The following is a 1,236-nucleotide window of genomic DNA, read 5'->3' on the forward strand; positions in this document are numbered from 1 at the left end:
CCCTTTTTTTTGTTGTGCTGCATCAGCCCGCCCGCGCGGCCGACAGCGACCACGACGGCGGCGGGGCGGGCGGCTCACATGGACGCCCCCCGATGTTGGTGTGCGGGCACGGCGGCAGCAGCAGCGCCTTCCTCGTCACACCCCACGTGCGATGCGGCCGGCCGTCTACGGACAAAAAAGCCGCTCCCCATCCATCCATCCATCCACGACGGCCCTTTGCTCCGCCGCTATCGGGAGAGTCCGGATCGGTGCGCTGCGGGTCTCGCTTTGTGCTCTCGTCCATGACGTTTGAGGATATGGAACGGAAACGTGCACATGTGCAGATACGATGGCTGTATTTCTTTTCTTGGGGGTGAGGGGGAGGGGGGCGTGGGAAAGTAGAAGGGAGGTGCCGATGCCAAGCAAAGAGGGCCGGGCTGGCAGCCGTTATGGTTATTCGACGACGGGATAGATGTCTACCTACTCCCGCACGCACGCCCCCGTCCAGACAAGAGCAGGTACGGGAGGGTACCGGTAAGTAACTTTTGCCATGTCTCGAGGATGCCAGGTCAGGATTTTCAGGCGGCCGCCGGGTTTCCCCCAACAAGGGCAAGCTTCAGGTGGTGCAATCAATCCGAAGCCGGTAAGCAACAGACAGGGCCCGTCCGGCCCGGCAACAAGTAGCCGTATTTTTCCCTTTGTTCTTTCTTTATGCACAACGCGTCGCCGTTGGAGCCGCCGTTGCGCCCTCGTGCCATCAATCTTTGCTGTCCATAGACAGGTCTGTCACTGTGTGTGTGTAGTCATGGCGACAGACGAGAGATTACGAAATCCTTAGTAAACATATAGTTGCACGCACGCTTTGACAAGCACACTTACACTACCACGCCCACCATCATGACGAGTCCCTTAGTCTTTGATCGCCGCCGCCATCTGAAGCTCTCATGCTCATCGCCAAGAGCCGAAGGAGCCCCATCCGTTCGGGCCTCTCTGAACCTAAAAACGGACAGGGAACATGGAGGGACGGTACAGCGGCGAGACAAAGATGAAAGAGGTGGTGTGGCTTTGTAGTTGCAGGGGAAAGGTTAGGTATCCACGGTAGGCAGGTACACATGCAGAGACCAGGCCAAGCAGCAAAAAGACGGGACCAAAAGATCGGTCCGGATCACTGGCAGGACTCGGCCGGTGGCATCACGCCCCTCCAAGGCTCCAGGCGGAGAGAACTCTCTCTCTCTCTCTCCTCTCTCTCTCCCTCTC

At 58.7% G+C, this 1,236-nt stretch overlaps 2 protein-coding genes across 2 annotated transcripts; both read right to left on the bottom strand.

The window, feature by feature from the left end:
- Positions 1–22: 22 nt before the first annotated feature.
- On the bottom strand, positions 23–283 carry GGTG_14397 (hypothetical protein; the record flags this gene model as incomplete). Its single annotated transcript, XM_009232323.1, has 2 exons — positions 23–165; positions 208–283. The coding sequence occupies 2 exons, from the start codon at positions 281–283 to the stop codon at positions 23–25; spliced, it is 219 nt and encodes a 72-aa protein (XP_009230587.1).
- Positions 284–398: 115 nt separating this feature from the next.
- Positions 399–875, bottom strand: GGTG_14398 (hypothetical protein; the record flags this gene model as incomplete). The annotated part of the gene is made up of 2 exons (XM_009232324.1): positions 399–762; positions 859–875. 2 exons carry the CDS (start codon positions 873–875, stop codon positions 609–611), a joined length of 171 nt encoding a protein of 56 aa, XP_009230588.1. The 3' UTR covers positions 399–608.
- Positions 876–1,236: the final 361 nt, after the last annotated feature.

This window comes from Gaeumannomyces tritici (genome assembly GCF_000145635.1).
Source record: "Gaeumannomyces tritici R3-111a-1 unplaced genomic scaffold supercont2.364, whole genome shotgun sequence".
Taxonomy (NCBI): Eukaryota; Fungi; Ascomycota; class Sordariomycetes; order Magnaporthales; family Magnaporthaceae; genus Gaeumannomyces; species Gaeumannomyces tritici.